Here is a 25,171-nt window from a genome sequence, read left to right as displayed (position 1 = left end):
TGGATTTGCGTATATAGTATATAATTAAAGAAACAATATTATTTTTATCGAGGGACGTAGGAATTAGGATGAGGAGTAAAAACAAAACCGTGCTTTGTCAGATAAGACGTTATATAATATCCAGTGGTCTGGTTAGTTAGCCAGACGAAATAACGATGCATCATCGTGATCTGAAATCGTATTGTAGATTGCCAACCCACGGATAGATGAGCAATATGTGAGTCACGGATGAATGTACTGACAAACGTACTGAAAAGTCGGCTAAAACCAGCAAACTTTATAGTCCTAGAGCTGGCGATCCATGCGTCCAAATTTGATGCATCTGGTCTTCATCGTAAGCTATTGATGTACTAATTCCGAAAATACAAAATAAAATCTCGTCAGGGCAATGTAACTGCTCCAAAATAGCCGTTTAAGGCCGACTGTTCTGAAAAGTGAGAGCGCTGCAGCAGCATGACTACAACAATTGCCAGTTACGCCCATAGCGATTGTTCAGAACAATGCCGATTCCCAGACTTTCACGACTATTTTGGGATGGTACCATTGCCTGGAAATATACTTTTATTGCGGAATCAGTGCGACACTAGCTTTCGATTACGACCATACATATCAAATTTCGACTCTTGGATCGCCAGCTATGAGACTATCAATTCTGCTGCTTTTAGCCGGCTCAGCAGTTCGCTTCTCGGCGTATTCAATCGTGAGCCACGTGTTGCGAATCCATCGGTTGGTTAGTAATTTAAAAATTGTATGGAATGGCAGCCGAGGCCAGCATAGCGGTAAAAATAAAAATAAACTCCGCCCGCAAGGGCGCGGTCAATGGCCTTCGCGAATGGATCCACAAAATTCCTTGTCGTTCGTTTAAAGAGAATGCATTATAAGTCAATTGTTTTATGTTGTGCTTGTCAGGTCTCAATAGCAATTTAATGTAATTGAAATTGTAATTGAGCAAAATTTTTGTCAAATTACAATTACAATTACACAAAATAAAAATGCTTCAATTACAATTACATTACAATTACATTGAAAAATGTAATTAATTACATTCAATTACAATTACAAATTACAATTGATCCAACTCTGATAGGTACATCTTTAAGTTGAAATATCAGCACATTTTAAGATCTGGGTGTTGAACCGAGAAACCGGGCTTTGAATCTGATTCGAGTTTACGGGATAAATTATATCGTTGTTTAATACGAAATAATCGAATCGCCCTGTATGCTGTTGTGTGTGGTATTCATGGTATTTTCGACTACAATGATCATTTACAACAGGCTTAAATACCATATATATAAAAACGTGTTACCATGGCAATTAAAAATACATTTTAAAATAAATCAATTTTTTTCAAGCTTATAATTATGACATGATTGTGTAAATACTTTCGAAAAACTGAGGTATGAGCCTACGGACGATTTACACCCGATATAGTCGACGTACACGATATGGAATATTTGGAACCCTTGAAATCGCCGTCGGTTCAATATAGTTTGAGTACGTAGATGGATCATTGGTACGGAATGGGTGTTCCGATGATGATGACTGCCTACCGTGAGAATGCTGCATAACGATGTAGTCCTGGTTAAATATATTTTAGGTCCGTTTATGACAGGGGTCGGAATCCTTTTTCGTCAAGGGAGGAATATTTACCCTATATTTTCAATTGCCAATGACAATACACTGTGACGTCACAATAGTACAATAACGATTCACGACGTCATAACGAAAAACAAACAATGAAAAACATATTTATTTAAAATTGATTTATATTTTAATGCAACATTACATGCGGTTCGTATGCAGAACGCTATCTCATGTGAAGGCAATAGCATTTTAATCCCGCAGCTATAACACGATAATAATGTCACACGGCAAACTCAGCATTTTTGTGTTCACCTAACAGACTCATGACAAGAGTTTGAAAAACCCTCTTATTCAAAAATGTCCGCTTTTATCCTTGTATATCGGAACTGGTGACGAATTTCATTTGGTACCGTATCCTCTCGACGGATACAAATGGCCTGTTCTGTAGCTTGCAACTTGCTCTGCTTGCATACAGCGTAATTTGGTTTTATGTATCTCACAACCCCCGGATGCAATCTTTTCATGCGTTATGTATGTGCTCTTGAATGCCGAAAATTGAGTACAATTATATTTTACAGAATCTCACACTTATAAACTGAATAGTCCAATAGTATATATTGCAATAATATCAAAATGAAGCTTGAAAGGCAGTGGAGCGGCCTTGCGCACTCCACCATCAGGAGTAATTTATAGATCAGCTTTTAGCTTATCGATCGCTTTACTATTTGGAACTTTATCGATAGGGTGATTGAGCAGTTTCATATCGCCATCAACCCACAATCCACATACATGGTTTCGAAGTTCGTAAGAAATATTCGACAGTAAAATCTGCTGACGAACACACTTAGGCATAGAAACGGGAACATGGTCACTATGTATACTCTGTTCAGATTATAGAATACAAGGTGGGTGGATTCAGTAAAATATACCAAGGGGCATCAGACAGAAGCCCTACTTTGCGGGAGATCGTGATCTTAAAAGTTCTCCAAAATCGGCACGCTACAGAATTATGAACAACAACAAATACATATCGATATAAAACATCGTTTCATCAGCAATATTTCAGATACTCTAACATAAAGGGTGCAATTGAAATCCTACTTCTTAATGACACTGAACTTATACACACGTCAATGGACGCGAAAGATTTACAAACGTATTGAATTCAGTGTCGGACACAGCGGCAGAGTAGGCCTATATATCTCTTAGACTGCATTGTGGACTATATGGTAGGACTTTGAAGAAAGTATTATTTAAAATTATGAAAACACGTTTCTGATAACCCATCATGAATCTCGTTTGTAGCCGTCATAGTTGGCGTGTACTATGTTCTGAAAAACTATCAGATGAGACTTCATGAACGTATCAAATTCCTCGTACATCCTATAGTATACAATAATTTGTGCAACATCCGCCATAAGAGTAAATGGAACAATGAAATGGAAAATGCTAATGTGCGCCATGCGAACAAGAAATCACGGACTAGATTTGAGTACACATGTCCTGTAATAGACTTTCGAGTCTAAGGAAGAAATAAGTTCGTACTTCGTTCTTTGGTGTAACAATGATTAGCAGCAGACGCGGAAGCATGGACGCTTGTCCACTCTAACAGCGTTATAGGATTGTTTCAGATTAGGCCCCCGCAAAGCGGTTGTTGGTAGCCATAGCCTATTTCATGAAATCTACAATATCAATTGTTTTTGCGTCGTGAACATGTGAGAACACGCCTCAAATGTAAATTCGGGAACACAGCACATCAATAAACTACATCTTCATTACACGATGCATCAAGTCTCGAGTTGGGGCACTTAATGTAAAAGAAAAATACGCTGGTTGGCAGCAAAGGACAGATCTGATTCAGCCGTCGCTAACACCAACATTCGAACAAGGTAGCCTACACAAGAAACATATCCTCATGATTCTGGCGCGATGCTAAAGGCTGCGCTTTCATCGTGTACAGTACAGTGTGGTCCAGTCGCCGTTACAACCAAACCTCTTTCGTCTTAGAGGAATGGTTTTTATTTTTCGGAAGAAGTTTAGCGACGCCGTTTTCATCATTGCCGTCGCAGTGATTTTTCGGACTATGCTTCTTAGAGGGCGATCTCAAACTGCAAAACAAAACGCGATGCGGTTAGTGCATAATACCCTTTTAGTTTATATAGTTGTAAGCGCGACTCTAAATGGGTTAGTGCCTCGCCAAACATGAACCTCGTTGCAGTATAAGGCCGAATACGTGCGGCAAGGATAAATGACAACACAGCACATGGTAAATGCACACCACTGTATCGCTGGAATCTAGGTATTCGCGATGGTAGACTATCTTTCGTGGAAATGATTTATCATAATTATAGCACGGGGAATTGATCGTATTGCTTGAGTCAAAAGGCTCTCTGACGCCATTGGTGGCGATATTGTTCTCTTTTTTTCTCATGGCTATTTGCTATCCATCAAATCTACAATTTCAAGTCTGTCAGTTGCGGTAAAAAGATTGTGCGTATCTCGAATATAGCACATATTATCATGATCATTGATCATCCATTCCGTGTATGCGGTCATACAAAAGCCTAGAGCAAAGAGAGACTGGCAAGCCGCCAGATTAGCAATCACAATAAGCAGTATCGACATGGTGCAAAATAACCATAGATGTCGAAACACCAGGAGTACTAAAACAACACAACAATTCTAATATGATCCATAGTATTAGATATAGGCTTGGTAATGAGTAAGGCGGATTTCTGACACGTCAAAATAAGTCAAAATTGTAGCGTTAGGTCAAAAATTGTCGAAATTGTTTACAAAGTCAAAAAAATTTGAATCCTGCATTTCGTTTGTATCGTAGATTTAGCACAGACGGTGAACTTATCATTTGATATTTTACAGCTTGTAGCCTGTGAGAAGTATATTTAAAAGATGCAAAAACAGAAAATGGCACAACTGCAACGCAACAACGACAAAACGACCTCTCTCCCCACAGGTCACGCGAGCTCTGAGTCCCGATATTCACGGCTATCAAACAACACCGTTCGAACTAATTAACGAGCAATCAATCAGTCGCGCGCGCTATCATCAGCGTCCGAGGTGACAGTCAGTACACAAAATCCACAAAGGCACATAGCCTACTCTATAGGACTACCGTTGTAGACGGACCATTGTCTGCTCATTGTGAATCATAAATAGGCAAATGAAACAAATAGGTTGACATGGTGTTATGGTCAACGTACCGTATAATATCCTAACTGAAGCAAGACTGCGTGGGCAATGCATGGTTCTTATATCAAGAAGTGAAAAATAGTGATGTAGACAACATTGTCAGAATGAAGCAACACGGTGCGTCACCAACAGTGTATACGCACAACGTCAGTTTTGTCAGACAACAACAACTGCTGCTGTTGAACGTTCTTTCGCCATTCTTGGCAAGCTCTACTTACTAAGGACAGACACTTTCTACCCGAGAATGCAGGAAAGTATCTTTCGTTGTACTACAACAAATTTAATTCATGTCTACCACAATACGTGATATAACTACTGGAATTCTTCATACGGCCAGATTTTGTTAAATTACAAGTTTTACATGTAAAATTTGTCAGTTTTCAAGTCAAAAACGTATTTTCAGGCCAAACTACTTCGTAAGGAAAGACAATTCCAACCAAAAATGAAGATTAATAGTACAATTTAACAGTATGTGCGAAAACGCCTAATTTGCATACGTGAGGTCAAACTGTGGTCAAAATTAAGTTCTTTTAGGCCTAAAAAGTCAAATATTTTATTTTTTAGGTCAAAATCTTCCGTTTTTAGGTAAAAAAATCGCCCTAGTAATGAGGCATCCCGCTGAAAAACAAAGTTTGGGTTTGGAGCTAGCATTTTGGCATTTTGTAATCATTTGATTAAAAGATTTGAATCCAGCCCATGATCCAAATTGAGTTTGTCATCCCTCGCATAGGGCGTTAACTGTTGCGTTTAAATTGGTGTGGATTTTGGTGAAATTAACTTCATATCAATAAACCCGTAGTTTGCGGTGTCCTGGTAGATGTTATCAACGGTATAGGCCTGGATAGGTACCAAGCCTGATTGCAAACAAGATAGGGGTTCGTATGTGTTAGAGCGGGGCAGGGACAGTAGTCCGATTGGATATCCGGCCGGAGCCGGTTCGGAGCCGGATCAGTACTTTTTCTGATAAGGCCGGAGCCGGATCGGTACTTTTTATTTAGAATAGGGCAGCCTTACCTTCTTCCATCAATTGTTAAAGTGAAACGTTCAAGGAAATAAGTTAAAGGCCAAGTCCCAAGTTGGCATAATTACTTCACATAAGGGCTGGGGTTGATCTTTGAGTTTTTGATTTCCTGTTCGCATTGTTTCAATCAATATCCAATACTATCCTGTGAGTAGATAATTATTATCCGAGTTTTTCAGACCGGGTCACGGTCATTTCTAAAATCCGGCCTAGGACTCGGAGAGGAGTCGGACCAGAGCTTTAAAAACAGGATCGCAGTAGGGCTAGAGAATTTTTCGATCCGCTCCGCACTAGTCGGTGTATAGGCAAGCTTCTAGGCTACCCAAGCCTTATGAGACTAAATCACCAATCAAAACACAACTTACGCTAAAATAATCCTTATATTTAATTAATCGGTAACACACCATGCATTTACCCACATATCCTTGCCCACACACATAGTGACGCAGAAATGAAATTATATTGCTTACTACGAATTGTTCCGGTTCCTCTTGAATTGCGTCATGATGCCATCCCGTATCTCTTTTATCAGCCATATAGTAATCAACGGGTGCAACATGGGATTCAGATTGACCGACATCACGAGGAAATCTCTCGCCTAAATGGCAAAATGAAACTGTTTGCACAGCATAACCTGAGGCACATCAAATATCGAAGATAGCACTTCATCTCATATCCTACACTCACAGTTGGTGACAATTGGATTGCATTGAACCATTCAGCCAGCCAGGTAACGTAATATGGCCCCCAGCAAATGATGAAGGTGGCGGTTATGAGCGCTGTCACGATAAGAGAAATCCGGCGTGCTCGATCCAAACCACGCTTACTGCCGCTCGTGTGATTCAAGGAACGCCGTTGAACTTCTGCACAGACACACATGAAAAGAGTATAATACTCGCCCCGCAATCGGCAGAAGCAGCATGAATCTCTCACTAAGACAAACCACACCACAGTCGACAGATCTGTGCTTAGGCGTGACCAGGTGCAACCAGAGTTGGATCAATTGTAATTTGTAATTGAGCTGAATGTAATGAATTACATTTGTTCATGTAATTGTAATTGTAATTGAAGCATTTCTATTTTGTGTAATTGTAGTTGTAATTTGAAACGAATTTTGCCTAATTACAATTTCAATTGCATTGTTATTGAAACCTGACAAACACAAAATATAATAATTAGCCTATTTACATGGGTGTTTTATGCAGGCCTCGTTAACTAATTCAGCCATGCTAAACTGTTTCCCATACTTCAGTAACAATAGAAAACTTAGTGAATTATATATAATATAGGGTAAACCAGCGGTTCTCAAACTGAGGGGCGTGAAAGCATCTGAAGGGCGGCGCGAATCTCCGCTAAACTGAAAAAAATGTCCGCGCTTGGCGGGATTTACCTCCATTTCATTGTTATTGCTCTGTGTATAGTCTGAATTTCATATTGGAAAATTCTCTCATTAACAGTCATAACCTTCCATACCATCAAACTATCTGTTAGGATTTCTAACATTCTGTTTTCATTGTGTGATATCACGATAAGGGGGGCACGAAATATTTCACTATCATAAAGGGGGGCGTGTCTAAAAAAAGTTTGAGAACCACTGAGCCAAGCTAAATCTTAATATTTCAAAACTGGACCAACAGCAGGTAAACTCTTCTGAAACCTGTGCTGAAGCATTTCCTACACCACGTCCAGAGTTTTATTTTAATCTCTAACCAGTACCGATCGGGCCAGAAATGAAGATAAGTAGTAAAATTCTAAGATTTTGTGGGAAAACATCTAATTTACATACGTGAAGTCAAAATTTTGATTTTTGAGGTAAAAATATTTCGTTTTTTAAATAAACAAAAATCGCCCAACTGATTAGTATACCGGCTTTTAGCACCTACTTGGGGTGGTACTCGAAAACACAATCCTCTCCACCACCGACATGTATACCTTGATTGATGTAGGCTACTTGACTCCTTCTGACCCATTATACGGGTTTACGGGGTAAACCAAAATAGCACCGACAAGCTACAAAAGATGCAAAACATCGCTGCTCGTTTGGTAACTCGGTCAAGGAAGCGTGATCACTGATCACGTAACGCCGATTCTTAGATCCCTTCATTGGTTACCCGTGAAATTTAGGTATGAATACAAGCTTCTTCTGTACGTCTTCAAATGCATTGTGGGAAGAGCACCAGCGTATCTTCGTGAGCTAGTGTCAATGTATAATCCCGGAAGAGCGCTACGTTCTCAGTCGCAAAAACTCTTGTCAGTTCCAAGAGTCAGAACATCGACCTACGGCGAGAGAACCTTCTCTTCCTCGGCCGCCATTCTGTGGAACAATCTTCCATTTTCTATCAGACTATGTGACTCGCTATATGTTTTCAAACGCAAAATCAAGACCGTTTTATTCACTCGAGCGTTCGAACTAGAGTAGTGTTCATTCCGCCCTACAACTATGCACTCCGTCTTTTATACGTATCGTTTACTTTTATATTTTATTGCCTTTTATGTACAGCGCCCTAGTATAGTAATGGTATATTGTTATATTCGGCGCTCTATAAATTATGATATTATGATATTATTGTTATTATTATTATAATCAGTGAGAAAGCAAAATTTTGTAACAGAAAGTGCCGTTTACCTGACTCCCAACCTGCACTATGATGGAAATAGGTTAAATGCAATAATTTTTCGTTTACGGTGCAAGGAGTGCTTAACTGCTTATTTACGAGTAAACTTAACTTGCACTGAACGGAAATGCGAAATTTCATATTTTCCCAGTGACGCTGGTTGATATATCAAGTCAGCGGCAATTTCAGGGCTTTCACATTCACACAAGCTTGCGTGTTCGACTGTGCGTGTGGAAGATACAAATACAACTGCACTGTTGTACAAGATACAAACCTTTCGATACCCGCGCCATTTTCGAGATGGCCAGGGCGATGAGAATGTAGCAGATGATGATGCAAGCGAGCGGTAGAAAAAATGATATGAACATCGTGTATATGTAATAAAAGCTCAAGTCCACGCGATCCGCGTCCGCGCTAACCGGAATAGACCAGTCCAGGCACTGCGATATGAAGTGATCCGGGCATCTCGGTTCCGGGTGGTAATCAGGGGCGCGAAAAATGACTCCCTGCGAATTGAATGTGCTGTTGTTGTAATCCAATCTGCATGGGATAGTTTGAGTTCGAGTTTGGGATTAGTTTGAGTTGAAATGTTATATTTGATTTATACCCTGGTGTAAGTCTGAGGTATAGGCTATGGTTTGATGTAGCATGGGTGAATATTCGCACCCGTGTATCACGGGTGGTACACGGGTGTGCTGTGCACCGTGCATACACATTCTTTTCGCTGAGAGCGTCACCAGTGGTGAAATGCATTTTAACCAACCTGACTTTCGAGTCGGAATTGTGACGCAATCTGTTTTCACTACGTCAAAGTGTATTTGTGGCTATACTTTACTACTTTAGAAACTCCAAAGAGTATAAAGCAAGCAGTTTTGCCTGAAAGCGCCAAGTAGAATTGGAAGTAGTCTATAAATACATAACCAATTGGGTAAATAGTAAAAGTAGGCATACCCTACTCAAGTACTCCGCAAGAGTAAGCAGAAGTGCTACGTTTCTGACGACCTTCGGTATAATATAACTGTATTCGCACTGTACTCGTTTTGACGGATTTATGGATTACGCATTTTACAAGTATACACGGCAAATTCCTTATAATCGGGAAGAAACAGGCACTTTGCTGGGAAAAAATGACAGAATTTCGACTTTTTCGCGTTCGCACGCTTCGGTCTCTCCCCCCTTACACAGAGGTGTTCATTGACAGACGTATTTGTATACTTGTATACTCTTACGGAGTTCTCAAATCGGTTTTGACTAACTTGCACTACTCAAGTAAATAGTATATTCATATTGAAATGAACCCGAATATTTTCGGCTGACACTCGTCAGGGGTAATCGTCAGCAACTAGTAGAGAATTGGAAAGAACATTGTATTCGGGTTCATTTCAATATGAATATACTATTTAATTGTATATTGAAGTTCTGTACCTCCAAGAAGCTCTTCAAACTACTCAAGTGGATAAGATTTGAGAATATATCCACTTCGACTTAACATGTTATAATATACTTTGTAGCTTTCGGATTTTGTAGAGTATTGTTCGGTTAGGGAGTATGTTTGCATCACCTTTATGAGTGGAAATGTCAAACGTCAAAATAGCCCCCGTAGCACGGCAAAAAAACAATTATTTTCTTAAATTACATCTATTTTCAGAGTCATTTAGTCACTTTGCGTTGGATGCATGTCGCAATTCGAAATTAATACCTTCGACTAACTGATAACATAGCATCCGACCCATGGACTAATAAGTCTACTTTTTGACACTACTAGCTCCACTACATTTCATACCTTCATGTGTTGCTTCGACTTGAAGTAGTTCTGACATGTCTTGGAAGTCGCTATTCAACTTATAATTGACAAGAAATCTGCGGCGTTACTTATATAGTACCAACGATGCCCTCTGACCACCTCCATATAAATTTTATAGGTCTTAAAAAAATATATATATATTTTACTCACCGCAGGTATCGCGTTCAGGATACTGAAACCCCAAGCGCCACACAGTACATACATGATCCGCTTCCTCTGCAGGATCCCAGTCGTTGGTCGCATGAGATTTAGTACACGATCGACACCCATCACCTTGAAAAACGACTGGCGATGAAGGCGAACGGGTGGAGAATAGTTTAGGAAATGGAAACCACCGATTGGTTGCAGTAAACATATGAGAAACTCGTGATGTAATAACTATAAAGCGATGTTATAATGAGCGGGAGCAGACCTTGATGGAACTAAATTGGCCAGTTACTGGGTGCTATAATTCATTACCATATATTATGATGCGAGAATACTATTGCTTCATATAGTCTCGTATCTCCATCGCGCATGACCCACTTCAAGTCAATCGTATATCTGAACACTTGAGCTGAAAGCAATTTACCTAGATGGACTCACTCTATAGCACAGTGTTTCCCAACATGGGCGATGCCCCCCCCCCCCCAGTGGGCTACTTTTAGAAACCGGGGACCAAGATTACAAGAGGGGCGATTGGGGGGCGAAGATGTACGAAGGGGACGATAGGGGGCGAAAATGTTAGAACGTTCAGTCAGATATGTTTAATTACCCGACAACCCAGGATACCGGCACAAAATTCTGCCGCGAAGGTTGACTAAAATTTGTCGCCACAAACTATCCGTACATACCATGATCGCCGTTTAAAGTTTACCATTTTTAGGCAACTTACCAGCGATCTGATTTAGCTGTATGAATTTATCGTCTAGATCAGTGGTTCTCAACCGAGGGTCCGCGAAGCATTTTCAGGGGGTCCGCGAAACCACTAAAGCTGTAAAATAATTAATGAACTAATTTGTATTTTAATTAGGGAAAGCATGAAACAGTTTCGCTTCATAATTGCTAAAACTTGAAGGCTCATATCAATAAAATGGTCGTCTGAGATGAGATTTCCGACTATACAAACTCATTTTAATTTCCAAATTGCCAATAGCCTACCAATGAGTGTTCAGAGATGTTTTGTTGGGGTTTGTGAAAAATGAAATGTTGGGGACAGCAAAGTCAAACAGGGTGAATTCGAAATTTTGCAAAACATTTTGGATTTGGAGTTGTCAGTCTCGGTAAATTAGTAAGCAGTCGTTTGGAATAGAAATTCCAGATTTTTTTTTTCTAATTTGCCCCAATGAAGGAATTGAAATCCACGAAATCACGAAAGCCATTTTCTCCTGTGATATAAAAAAAAGTAAATGACTTCAAGATGAGATGCTAGATAGAAATGACTAGGCTGGACGTGATATGTTCATTAAAAACTCACATCAAAAGCTGTCGTCGGAAGCGTGACGCGTTAATATTATATTCGCCAACACCTATCTTTGTGGAAATGGATTTTAGGCACTCGTTCATATCAAATCGAAGACACGCATTTCCAAGACAATAAATACAGCTGCAAAATTGGCTTCGAAATAATATTAGTCTACCCAATTTCTACAATACTGTGGTTTTATTTTTTTTAGTCATTTTGTGGCTGTTTATCACTAGCTATACAATTAATATTTGCACAAGACAAACGACGGTTGCACGATAATTGAGGTAATTTTGAACGAAAACTTGAGGGGGTCCGCGGTGTCCATGACGGTCCAAAAGGGGTCAGGGAAGACATAAAGGTTGAGAACCACTGGTCTAGATGTCCTCTTTCTCGGATCCGAAAATATGGATGGCGATAAATATATGTCGAGCTTGATAAGGGAGCGATGAGTCGAAAAAGGTTGGGAACCCCTGCTCTATGGCATAGCGTATCTGTTGAGATTAAGCGCACACATGACGAATATGCAAAATTTTAAACCACGAATGATTATTACCGGTTGATTGCTAATTTTACAATGTTTTTCAGTGTGCATCTCGATGTTGTTGTTGTTCAAGTATTGATGGTTATGGTTACTGCATTAGTCGTTTTACATTAGCCCAATATTCTTTATGATTTCTGATCTGCGACTTGCAGCACGGCTCACTTTCGTTCTAGGCTAGGGGTCACCAACACGCGACCCGCGTCTCGATTTGAGATTTCGGAAGAAAGCAAAGAAAACCATTTTGAAATGCTGTTGTTTCAAAATAAGCTATTCTTCTGTGCCAACATCAGTATTCGTCACTAGCTAAAACGACTTTGGCGATGGCAACAGCGTTCCATCGAGGGATAATCAGCTGATATGAATGAGCAATTGAGCATATTGCCTGGACGTGCAATGGCTCAAACACGGCCAGGACCGAGACGCTTAGGAAACGGCGTAGGGCTTCCCCACAAGATCAAGCTTTTACTTGTAGACGGTCTTTCAGCTAGTAACGTATCTCGCCAGCCCCACTATCTATTCCTTATAGTCACTGAAAAGATGGTATGTTTGTGCATTTACGTTCAGTGTTGTTTAACTCCTAATTTCTATAGGACTAGTAATTACCGCCAATCATTATTTCCTCGTGTGTCGTGCTTGTATTTATACCCTTTGAGTTCTGTTCTCTACGTCTTTCGTTTAACTGCACTCTGGATCGTGTCGCCTGTCTCAAGTTATTCTGCTGTATAACATATAGATTTCATATTGCAACCTCGTCGTATGAGTTATTGTTCAAACAAGATCAAGAACATAACAAAAGCGTTGTCAGGTATCCTGCACAGCTAAGAGTTCAAAATAAAACGAACTTGACAATAAAGACTTCTTGTTGTATATATATTCCTTTTATAAAATATTACTTCTTTTGTGGCCACTGTTATGTGGGTTGTTGCATGTATTATGATGATGCTTCCCTGTAAAGTAGCAAGGTATGATGATGACTTGGCAGACAAGGAAATGACACAATAATGAACTAATTTTAATTTGACCTCTCGTTCAAGACGCGCCCCGGTCTGATATTTTAACATATCCTACAGCAGAGGTCTAAAACTCAAATGTGCTCGCGGGCCAGTTTTCCAGTTTTGACGACGCCGCGGGCCGCAGCATTTATAGAGGTATTCTATGTCTTTCCAAGTAGGCCTTATTTTGCGGGAATGAATTGTCCTATTGAAAGTGAGCCGATCAAGCAGACTGACAGTAAACACACATCGTCAAAATTTGATTTAATCTTGTATCAATTTAGGCCTGGCACGAAAAGAATCATCACATTTATACCTATTTGAATAGAGTTGTTGTTGTACTTGATATATATTAATTATAAGATATAGACACCATATGGGCGGACAAATGTATGATGTCACCATAAAAGACATCGGGTTATTATTTTTCAGCTACTATGAGTATTTTGAATTTAGCAGATTGATAATAGAGACTGATCGGATATCAAAACATTTTCAAGTTGAACATAGTAATTCCAATCCAGGATTCGGGTATACTTCTGATAAATAGGCTATTAATCTCACGGCCAAATATCTTCAAAGGAGCAGAAAAAAATATAAATATAATATAAATATATTTATGAATGTGTCCTATGATTGAAATGTCGGAACGCCGAACGACCCATTGCTGTTATATCGTTGGAGCGTACCACTACGGTACTGAGTACCTTTAAGTGGCCTTAATAACACGGTTAAGCGACCAAAGAAGTAACTAACAGATTGCCAATCGTTGCCATAACAACTTGCGTAGTTACTCCACTCGAGTCATTTTCATTTTGCCATCGAGTTAGGTCGAGTCTGAGTAATTCTAAGAAAGGTCGCGTCTAAATCCAACTCACAAATTTCAGTCACGAATCGTCTAAGGGTCAGGTTTTGTCATCAAGAATTGGAAATGTGGCGAAATAGTCAATCTTCCACTGCACGGTATAGAGTTTGCGATTGATGGGGTAGTAAAGTTTGATGAATAGTTTAAGGCTTTCGGAGCAATTTAAGAGGAAATTTTCACTATATAACCTGAAATGATATGTGACACTTATACATTGTCAAATTAATAAAAATCTAAAATGTCGTCGCGGGCACAATATGCTCTGGCGGGCCGCGTGTTTGAGACCTCCGTCCTACAGTAATATTTTAATTACGATTCTCAATATGGCTTGCAGTGAAAAACCAGTCACTAAAAATTTGATCACCTGTCGCAGACAAGCGAAATTTATTAAAATCTATTCAAATTGTCTCTGCGGATATATGTGCAATGTGTAATGTGTATACTTACTACCACCATCGCAGAAGAGCTGTACATAGACAATTGCTTGAGTACATTTGTCAGTCGGCATAAGACGTCGCCGCCGTACCATTGACCCGTCGTTTGCCAGATGGCATCTATAAAATTGACGCGACATGTTAAAGCAAATTTCTTGTATTTGTTCAAGAATCACATGCGCCGCAAATTCCCAATCGTCAGAAACTACTGTGATGGATGTCGCAGGCAGAGTTGCGATTAAATGCGCACCTACCTACAGTAGCCATTAGAGTGAGCAAGGGAGTAAGACACGGTCTGATTGAAATCGTCCTATCCACGGTACGATACATATTCAGACAATCTTACATTTCAAAATGGAAAATTATATCCGTCTCTCATAAATACGATCATAGTTCTGATTACGGCTTGGTCAATCAAGTATAAGCTTCGAGTAACATTCATTATGACATTATACACAATAAGAATGGATGGCAAAGGTCAAATTTGTACTTTTCACGCAATCAGAACAAAAATAGTGCTTGTTGCAATTACAAAAATCAATATTTCCGTATTTATTAACGATAACTATGACTGTTGTACCGTTTTGCTGCCGCAACATATATGAGACCAAAATTGAGAAACAGATTTTTCTTGAACATATAGCGTACAGCGTCGTCATTTCTATCAAGCAGCCCATCTTGAAGTTATTACGCAATAGCGGTTGTGTATATCACAGCAGAAAATGGATTTTTGCGAACAAATTTTCACCAAAACCATAACAAAATATCTCTAAACAGCAATATGTTTGTATCATTAGGATATTGGCAATTTGACAATTAAAATGAGTTTGTACAGTATAATATTTCATCTCAGACGGCCATTCTCTTTATGCGAGTTATCAAGTTTTAGCAGTTACGAAACGGAATTGCCTCGTTATTTCTCTAATTTACAAAAATACAAATTAAATTATCGACCATTTTGCAAATTTCGAGGTTTCGCGGACCCCTTGAAAATGCTTCGCGGGCCTCCGGTTCGGTTGACAACCACTGCTGTAATCTATATGAAACTTTTCTATTGGGAATATTCATGTTGTCATGAACGTCATGCCTTGAACTCGAAAAGCCTTTGATTTCATCTTAAGGCCCGTCTGCGGCCCATTGTTCTAATGAACAGTGAACACAGGTTCAACAGAGTTTGTGAAACAACATCGTATTGAATCTTATTGTTTTTCGAGGTCAAAAGAAGCTTCTTGTCGAAGTATGATTCGCGACTGCGTTAATGCTTCCATCTCGCGTTTGGGTCTTGACATAAATGACTCATATCTGACATATCTGTTGACTGATAGGACAGCCCGTTGTGTTAGGTAGAAAACTGTCTATTTCAGACAGTATTCCCGGAGGCATATGATTGCCGCTAAACAAAGCCCTAGTCTAGTACATGTCAACATCCCAAGTTCAATACAATTCCCTAGCGTGCTTCGTGAATTCGCGAAGGCGCATGACTTTTAACGGCTGAAAATACCGCAAGGACCGCCTCAGGTAATTCAATTAGCGCCTATCTCACAAAGTGTATTGCGTGTTATCAAAGAATACCACGCACAACACTTGCTGTCATTCGCGAACAAGCAGGATACGCTGTCGATAATTCCACAATTTTGCAGTGTGCTGTGCAAGCACGGATTTCAGCCGATGCCAACGCGAACGATACGTAGCAACGCTCAGTTTCCAGAACCAACCGAATTTGGTGGATCAGCACTCCAACAAAACGACGTTAAGTAAATTCAGCCATCCGTTGCGAGGACCCTTAATTCCCCAGCAGTGCCAGCGATCACATTCAAAGGCAAATACAGAACTGATATGGGCGTGATCCAATTTTGCGGTTGCATTATTGCAATTTTCTTTGCAATTTCTATTTCACCCCCGAAATAGAAAACAAAATATACTCCAAACGGGTACTATATAGTCGGGATCGCAATAAGTTGTTTTCGGCATGACAACATCGAACCGCAGCCTAACGCCTCTGCTACACATTCACAATATAGTTATGACTAGGGATGGTGTGAACCTCCGAAAGGTTCAGGTTCGTGTGAACGCGAACCTTTTTGAAAGGTTCTGTGTGAACGCGAACGTGAACCTCATGACGTCATATCGCTAATTCCAACTCTACATTTCAGTGAAGTGATAGCCTATAATAATGCACACGATACCTAGCGACGACTAGCGCCACATAATACCACAATGCTGAAGTACATATTGACGTTTTAAACGTCGCCGATTGTATCAACTGGGGCATTCAAATGATATCATATTCCCATAAAATCAATATTTCCGTCGCTTTAACAACAGTTTCGACGAGGACTTGCAAGGGAATATAAGCGTACGCTTTAACGGTCTAGGCATGGCCGGATTGGGATTCTATACTTGCTACCGATATTACCACAGCAGTAGCCGACACCCCAATCGCACGGATTTCGTTTTTCTGATACAACAAACATATGAAATCAAGATTGACCCCGTACGCCTGCTACAGATTGTTTACATCAGACAACGATATCAATTTCATTGTTTGGTTGAATAAGCATCATTCGCTGACTATACCTATATGGTGTATTTCGCTCTTGCTGTTGTGTGATTGCGGGACAAGCTCACATCAGAGAGTCACTAAATATTCACAAACGGGAAGCTGGATATTTCGAGCAAACTTTTGTAACAAATCAAGTAAAATTTTTGAGATCGTCAGGGTGCATGCTCGTTTAGTGTTGATATTTTATGCTGCCAGCACCATACATAGAGTGGCCCGCAGTTGAAATGTAATAATAAAATTCAAACAAAGATGTTATAATGAAGTGAAAATTGTATTATATGAAAAAGGTTCACAGTGCAGAACCTACCAAGGTTCGTTTGTGAACGTGAACCTCTAAATTTCGGAGGTTCACACACAGAACGCGAACGCGAACCTCACGTTCACACCATCCCTAGTTATGACGTCACTTTAGAGATGATAATTGCCCGCTTTCGCCACGTACTCTGCCCAGCTGAGCTAGAATGGGTTACCATATTTCAGAAACCCCAATTCCGGACACTCTTTAGCGCCCACTAGTGGATTTCAAAATGAGTTATGACGTCACACTATCAAAGCTTTGCTCAGAGACCAGAGGTGCTGGTCACGACCGGTTCAGGAGTATGTGGCTGTGTGATGTGTAACCGGGACCGAAAGCACATGTTTACAGCCTCCTCCCGCCCAAATATACAATGATTTTGAGCCCACACTATAGGGTAATCGATGCAACTTCTGGGGGGGATGCTTGCTATATGAATCCGGTTTATATATGCATCTGGTAGTAAAATTATTTGAATGAATTCTGTCAATAATATTGGTCGTTCCATATATTACTATATAGCTACTGCTCTCCGCCCACATGACAAGAGTTAGCGTCGAGCTGGTGGAGGATCATGAGTTCGAAAATACAGGGAGCGTAATTGCACTTCATTATGTCATGTTCATGTCCTACCGATAAGATTGTTTATCATCCTTAAGCCGGTGCTCACCACGGAGCTTTATAAACACCCAACATCCAGTGGTTTCAAACCTTTTATGGTCGCGACTTCGTCTCCAATTTGAAAATATTCCGTGGCCCAGATCAAAATTTGACGAGCTGATTACTAAAAGAAGTCAGCGCCTTTGCCCAGACTTACTCACGGGCTATTTCGGAAGCTGATTACATTCAACATAGTTGCAAAACCCAGAATAAAGGCCGACGACCCCCCGTTTGGAACCACTATCTTTGAATAAAGCATTTAAACGGTTTTAACGATCTCTAGGAATATACCGTTCTCCTATAATTGCGATTGCAATTAGGCTTATTCCAGTCAATGAAGGTTGTTTTTATTGATATTTCATTGCAGATTTTGCGAGGGTGGTAGTCTCCATATTAAAATCAATAAATGTGATAGTAAATCGCGCGCAGCGCGAAGAAAAATATCATGTATCCGCATAAATATTCCCAAAAAATATTGTTTTTATGCTGATTTACGAAAAAATTATGAGCCCACGTCAAGTCATCAAAATTCCGGACATTTGGCATATTTTAGAAATTCCTCCCGGACGCCAGTTTGAACAGTGAAATTCCGGACATGTCCGGGAAATTCCGGACGTATGGCAACCCTAAGCTAGATGATTGTATTCCACGTAGTTGTGTCTGAGAAATCACATTTCATATTATGTATAAGACCTCGTTAGCCTGCTCTGACACTGCAAATACGTAGAAGGCGTACATGGACAGGACAGTCCTAACGGTTAAACATACATAGGCTGCGGTTGCCAAGCAACAGGTCAGGGATCTGGAAAAATTTTGTCTGCAGTTTTCAAAACGTACACATGGCTCAGAGAGACATGAATGTAAGTTGAATGGTAGAAGCAAACACAGTTGCGATAGAAACATAGTAGCGATGAGCGAATTTGATCTTTTCAATTTCAAATCCAATGTAAGCCCTGCTTCATATTTGAGAATCAAATCCAAGTCCGAATGCAATAATCCATACTGTCGTATTTTTTCAAAATACGGAAATCAGTGGAATGTAATCAAAAGTGCTGATGAAATTGGAAATCATGCCAAATTCCGTGTCCAAATCCAACCTCGCAAAAAGGGTAAATCCAAATACTACTATTACAACTACCGCTGGTTTCACACTCACATGTGATTTCGTGGAGAACGGGCTGAAGCTTCGCAAAGAGTTAAAAAGCGATGACACGCAACCTCGAGACCACAGAGATAAGCGAAATGGAATGGCACATTTCGTGAAAATCTTCTAGTTCTACAGTTCGAATAATGTGGTGTTTTGTGAATAATGGCTGCTACCAAAACGATTTTCATCCTTTCAAATGTAATTTTGAGACGACAACATATTTATATCACAGTGCTTCTTTCAGTTAGCATTCAGAAAAACAATTCAAGTTGTTTCGGCAAAAGAACTGCCTGAAGTAGTCTAAACACACAATTGAATTCGATTTATTGCTAAAAATTTCATTATTCCAATACACCACAAGACTGCTGTACAATGAAAGATGGGAAGGTGTCGAAACGACTTGGAGTAGTCTTCGAAATCAGACACCCACCTGGCCTAGGCGAATCAGTAGTAGCAGTAGGAAAACCCTATATACATGGGCACTCCGAAAACGTAGAGCTACTTCGTCACTGTCCAACTCTGGTTTTGTCCCATCGTATGAATAAAATGACCGCCACCGTATCACTGTTGAATAATTAAACGTGATTGATGTGCCTGTTTGCAAAGGAGTTGAGTGGTGACAAGTAGGGTCGTTTTAACGTACGTACCACGAACGGTTATGCCTGGGCCTTGCTGTAAGTCGACAACTCAATAGCCATCGTAAGAATATCGGTCCGATGTAAAATGACCACAGATGTCGAAACACAATAAACACTAAAATCAACGACAAGTGTGTGAAACACAACACCTTGCCTGATAGTTGACACCGTGGCATAGCTTCAACTGTCGAGGCGATGCACAATGCCTAGTGTCGGTTTACAGAATAATTGTACGGGCTTCTCGGAGACACTAACCGCGCAACCATTGAGCCTGCCCGAAAGGATGTAAGCAACGCGTCTAGATCAAATTGCATATCCTTTCCAAATTGACCCGGGCATTGAATATTATTTGATGCCTGTTTCCTGGGAGGTGATTATTCCCCCTTTGCATACTCTTCTTCAGTCTGTTCTAAAGGAAATTGACACCAGCGGTCTGGTTTTAAAAGACGACTGACAGCGACACGTTACCAAACAGACGTTGCGTATTTGCAAACGTCTACCGTACAGTCGGAGCGGGTCCGATAGCACATCCCATGAGCAATCAAATGCATATTATTATATTCCACCGATTTCCGCCCATAGTTCATGGTGCAAATCCGTTGAAATGCCATATCTGGTCCTTATTCTTGGTTCCACACCCACTTATGTGGGGAAACCTGTCAAATACACTAGTTCTTAATTTCTTATGGATATGTATCCCAGGGGTTATAGTATGTTAGCATACAGTTGGTAAATGTAAACAATCCATGAAACCCCTGGGATATTTTTTCCATCACAATTCGTCTATCTTACGAGTTTTAACGCATTAGCAGTGACGTGAAAGCAAAATATGGTAAAAGAAACTGCTGATGGCTTGATTTGCACCCCACGCTAAGGTTAAACTGCAATACCAGTTGGTACCAACAACCAATTATAGTCTCTTGATTGCTATAGCAATTGCAGTCAATTGATTAGTTACACCAGAAGTTGTCAATATCATGAACGCAAATATTGAGATAGTTCGAATGGTACTATAGGGCTTGACTCTTACAAACATCCCGATGAAATGTCAGCTCAATTTTAGCATTCTAGAAACAGTTGCGCCGCATTTAATTGGGTTGCAACATGCAGGGATTTTAACTCCGGAATCCCATTCAAATATTCATCGTGCAAATTACCAGAGGTGATCGAAGTATAGCAAGTTACACTACTCAAATAGAAGTCGACGTAACACCGTAAATTTATTTTCAATTAGAAGTAGAAATAGCAATTCCGAAGTCATGATAAAACTCCATCAAGTAATAGTAGACAAAAGTACTAAAGTAGTCTCAAAATGTAGATTTGCATGAAGGATTGCATACTTCGTGCTGTTAATCGGAGGTGTCTACTACTGAAATTGCAAGCTTTATATTCGCAACAACGCAACCGAATAATGTCACTGCGGATTGGTATAATATTCAATATTATATTCAGTTACCGTGATACAAGGGCTCTTTAACGCTAATATATGACCATTTAACTCATAACAGTGATACAAACTTATCCCCAAACTACTTTTCACTCGGCAAAATCCCACTTGTAAAACGTATGTAGTTTCTCCTGAAAACTGCTCACTTTTACTTTGCCTAAAGAAGATGTAATGTTGAACTTGAGTATAACTGCAAGTGGCCAAAACATAAACTCTTGAGTAAGTAGTGAAAGTGGGCAAAACGTACTTAAGTACTCCGAAAATGTAGAAGTACATCGTTAGTGAACACCCATGGAAACATTATGTAGCCACAGTGGCATGTTTCCGATGAAAAATTGTGAAGAGTTATGGCGGGGGTTCAACGAAGCAGTTAGCTGACGATCGATCGCAGCCTACTGCGGGTATAGTAACAGCAGATTTAAGATTGCTAATTAGAGATTAGCAACATGTGCCGACCTGAACAGCCGACTATAAAGAAGAGCCACGTCGTTAGGGGATGGTGATAGGTCGATGGCAAAGGGATTTCAAGAGATTTTTTAACGGCACGCCGCCCTATTACCGTTTAATCCGGTAATGTGGATTGACGTTGTGGTTATCCTCCGCGAGATGTTGTCAACTGTCAGCCAGTGATGGATTGAGCTATTACTGATTGAATCAGCAACTTGTGCTGCAGCCATTTTGTACTGTGCATAAAAGTCATCGCTCACGGAATCCAAATTTGGGGAGAGGAACAGCAACATGTTTACCGCCTCTTCTTGGGTATGTAAATCGTCAATATTACGCCCCGAACATCGCAAAACATTTATGGTCCTACCACGACTAGCATATTGCTGAAGTCTGGTCGATAAGATAATTAATGCAGACGTTATTAATGTGATTGCTACCCCCACAAAATATTAGTATCAAATAAAAACAAAAGTAACTGAAAAGTTGAAGTACTTCGTTACGAGCCACTCGTTAATAAATTTGCCCGAGTTTAACTCTGCCGGAAATGAAAATCTCTTAGTATTACTTAGGGTTACCATACGTCCTCTTTTAAGAGGATTTGTCTTTTTTTGACTTTTTTGAAAGTGTCCTCGGAGGACGCCTTTTTGTCCTCTTTTTTGAGATTTTGTCCTCTTTTTTGAAAATTTAGGTCAGATTTAGAGGAGTGATATGCCGTAAATTAGCACAGAAGTGACGCTCCGGCGGGTATTTCGGAGTGAAAAACGGTGAATTTAGCTCTGAGCGAAAAGATGACGTCACAAGAAATTGGTCTTGTAGTGGTGGATCTAATAGGCATGGAAATGTATAACATAGTTGAACATCTGCAGCCTGTGCGAGGCGTGTATATCTTCACACGTAGTAGTGTCAGTCCTGAATTTAGAAAATTGGGCATTCTCAAGGTCTCGGATTTGTATGAATTTGAAATTGTAAAAATCATGAAACAATATAATGAAAGAACATTACCTGACTATTTTGACAGCTTTTTTCAATGCCCCAATTCAATTCACCATTATAACACAAGATTCTCACAAAATCAGTCCCTATTTGTTAAATTGAATTCATCAAGACTGTCAAGAAATTCCCTATCTCATATAGGTGTGAAATTTTGGAACAACGTACCAACTATCTACCGTACTCTTCCTTATCATACGTTTAAAGCTCGCTATTGCAAATTTATATTATCCAAGTACTAAGAAGACATATCTCATGACCACAATGATGTTGTTTGTTGTTTTGTTTCATTTTATATGTTACAATAATATTATCACTGTGTACATGGGTCAAATTGTCTCATCACACTGTTAACTATGATAACCATCCTTCACTAGTGTTGCTGTCTTTTATTTACTTTTGTTTATTTCGTTACTCTTTGCGGTGCTACTCGACTGAGAGAAGAAATTGATTCATAATGTTATTAATACTGCCAATATGCTTGGGTGACTCCGGCCTAGAAGACTTCGGTCATATCGGGTCTCCCAGTCTATACCATGTAAAATATAGTAGGAAAAAATGTATACTATTGGACGTGAATTGTTTGTGGACATTGCCTTTACTATATTTCATGGTTGACGAATAAAATAATTCTCTCTCTCTCTCTCTCACTAACTCCAATATCAGCATCAGCGCGAAGCTTCGACCGCAGATAACCCCGCACTGTAATATTATAATTACCGTTTTCAACACGACAAAAACTGGCAAACACGACATTGTTATTCCATTATTCCCGGAAAAGTGCGGGCTGCTGTGAAAACAAGGCCCCGAAGAGCGTGCTTTATCGATCGCCCCGCGTTAACGAGGCGTCATCATTGTTGATGTGAATACGCAAAAAATCGATAGGCTCTGGCTGCTTCGGAATCATCGTATTTGATAAAGCAAAGGCTGCAGCCCAGACAGACAGAATGTAAGGTTTGTATGACCGGAAATATACACATGGGAAAAGGTATTTGCGACCACACTTCAGAACACTAGAATCCAATTCGGAATTTGCTTGTGAGATTGTACGCTGGTAAACTCGATTTCAGAGTGGAGGCTACATCGATTATTATCGATAGCCACAATATGCTCGATTTCTCAATTGCTTGGAAAATGTTAGGTCGCAAATCAAATCTTAAGGTGGTGAGACGACGAGACGACGGTTTCGAAATCAATTTCGATTTAACCCGTTCCCGATGTCACGACATATCGGCATATACGTCATTTCAAAATGATGCGAATTAACCAGTATCGAGATGAACCCATGGAGAAGTAGTTTCTTCGTGTTTCAGACGTGTCATGTCCCTCACCAGGACACGATAAAATGGGATTTCATTGCAATACTGACGGTTGCGAATGAAAGTTAAAACGAATCTAGCCTTTAGTAAAGTGGTGTGCAATTGTGCGACATTTCTTAATAGTGCGCCAGGTTTACAGATAGCATTGATACAACGGGTCGCACAAACGCTTTCTGTAGAAGTTGCCGAGACAATCATCTCAGTAAGAATTGATATAACGGTGCGTCGAGACTTAGCAATAAATACGATGTTGGACTACACATAACAATTATATTACTTGATGATAAATCGATTTTCAAGTTAAAAAAAGATTCTTAAATTATTGATTACATCTTGTCAAACATATCCAATTATCCATGCTCCTGCTCACAATCAACGTATATACATGTGTTAATATTTGCATCCTTTCTATTAGCTCGCTCAAGCGTAGCTCAATCGTGTCGGGTAAATTACAAACCCATTTCACAGGTCTAACAAAATTCAAAGTTGGAACTTCTTCGCGGGCCGCAGCTTGCGCAATGGGATTTGATAACCGCATTTGTTGCCATTTATCAGTTCCCAAATCGCCACTTAATGTTGGGAATGGTCTATCTCTATACAAAATGATCTTCCGGATTCCTGATTCAATGTCATTGGGACTTTGGGAACGCGAATAGTTACATGAAAAACCCCGTGAACAACGTAAACTTGAAATTGCGCATCGAGCGCATTGCAGCAGAGCAATCGCGATCAATATACCCGTGTTTTCGCAGACACAGCATTCGGTGTATACGCGTTGACTCCATTGTATACCACGCTCGTCAAAGATTACCGCAAAAACCTTTTAAAATAACAGGCATGCGCTTCAAATTTACGGTAAACTCTGTCGCTCGGAGGATTTGCAAGACCTGGATTCTCGTCAATCGATAAAAGGATATGGAGCCAACGCCGCGCGGTCCCGCCGTCTCACCCATACGCGAAATCTGTTTTAACACCGAGAACCCTATAGTAATGCGCCAAACCAATAATCAATTTCGTCGGGAAATTGATTTTCTGCTGTCAATCCCCCCTTGCGTGACAAATATTCCACAAAATCTGCTCTTCAAGATTCAGCCGGTTTCGGTATGGTCTTCAATTATTGTAACGCGCTAAATGTCGGGAGAATGCCCA

The 25,171-nt window shown here is 40.0% G+C and overlaps 1 protein-coding gene across 2 annotated transcripts in view; it reads right to left on the bottom strand.

Moving 5' to 3' along the window:
• Window positions 1-2,133: 2,133 nt before the first annotated feature.
• Window positions 2,134-25,171, bottom strand: part of LOC145456953 (gonadotropin-releasing hormone receptor-like) — a 126,418-nt gene continuing 103,380 nt past the window's right edge. For both annotated transcript variants that reach the window (XM_080335103.1, XM_080335102.1), the window contains 6 exons: window positions 14,530-14,636; window positions 10,388-10,510; window positions 8,708-8,939; window positions 6,506-6,681; window positions 6,289-6,416; window positions 2,134-3,695 (listed from right to left, as the gene is read on the bottom strand). In XM_080335103.1, the coding sequence (XP_080191229.1) occupies window positions 3,569-3,695; window positions 6,289-6,416; window positions 6,506-6,681; window positions 8,708-8,939; window positions 10,388-10,510; window positions 14,530-14,636 (893 nt within the window). In that variant the 3' untranslated portion in view covers window positions 2,134-3,568. The remainder of the gene's footprint in view (window positions 3,696-6,288; window positions 6,417-6,505; window positions 6,682-8,707; window positions 8,940-10,387; window positions 10,511-14,529; window positions 14,637-25,171) is intronic.

Source organism: Botryllus schlosseri, chromosome 15 (genome assembly GCF_051294905.1).
Source record: "Botryllus schlosseri isolate E-star chromosome 15, Bs_hap1, whole genome shotgun sequence".
Classification (NCBI taxonomy): domain Eukaryota; kingdom Metazoa; phylum Chordata; class Ascidiacea; order Stolidobranchia; family Styelidae; genus Botryllus; species Botryllus schlosseri.
This window is presented reverse-complemented; position numbering and strand designations above follow the sequence as displayed.